Consider the following 369-nt stretch of genomic DNA (forward strand, 5'->3'; position numbering starts at 1 on the left):
GGACCGCCCCCGGGGCCCCCAGCCCTAAGGACGAGGGACCGCCCCCGGGGGCCCCAGCCCTAAGGACGAGGGACCGCCCCCGGGGCCCCCAGCCCCGCCCCCAGTCCCCCCCGCAGGCCCCGCTGCACCTTTCCGCTGCTCCGGGGCCAGGATGGGCAGCAGGCCCGCCGGCCGCTCCTCCAGGTGCAGCTCCACGCTGACCTTGGTCTCCACCTTGAGGCGGGGCTTCTCGCCCGGCTCCTCCCCGTCGCTCCCGGCCAGGCTCCGGTCCGGCCAGTCGGCCGCGATGTGGTTGGCTGCCGCGTCCACTGAGGCACAAGCAGGGGGCCGGGGCACCGCTTGACGCTCCGCCCCAACGGGCTCGGGGTG

At 77.5% G+C, this 369-nt stretch overlaps 1 protein-coding gene across 1 annotated transcript in view; it reads right to left on the bottom strand.

Annotated features, from left to right (window-relative positions):
• CELSR1 (cadherin EGF LAG seven-pass G-type receptor 1) overlaps positions 1-369 on the bottom strand; it is a 194,138-nt gene that overhangs the window by 630 nt on the left and 193,139 nt on the right. The window contains exon 37 of the mRNA XM_004380065.1: positions 129-308. Within this exon, the coding sequence (XP_004380122.1) occupies positions 129-308 (180 nt within the window). The remainder of the gene's footprint in view (positions 1-128; positions 309-369) is intronic.

The sequence above is a fragment of the Trichechus manatus genome, unplaced genomic scaffold (genome assembly GCF_000243295.1).
Source record: "Trichechus manatus latirostris isolate Lorelei unplaced genomic scaffold, TriManLat1.0 scaffold00069, whole genome shotgun sequence".
Lineage (NCBI taxonomy): Eukaryota > Metazoa > Chordata > Mammalia > Sirenia > Trichechidae > Trichechus > Trichechus manatus.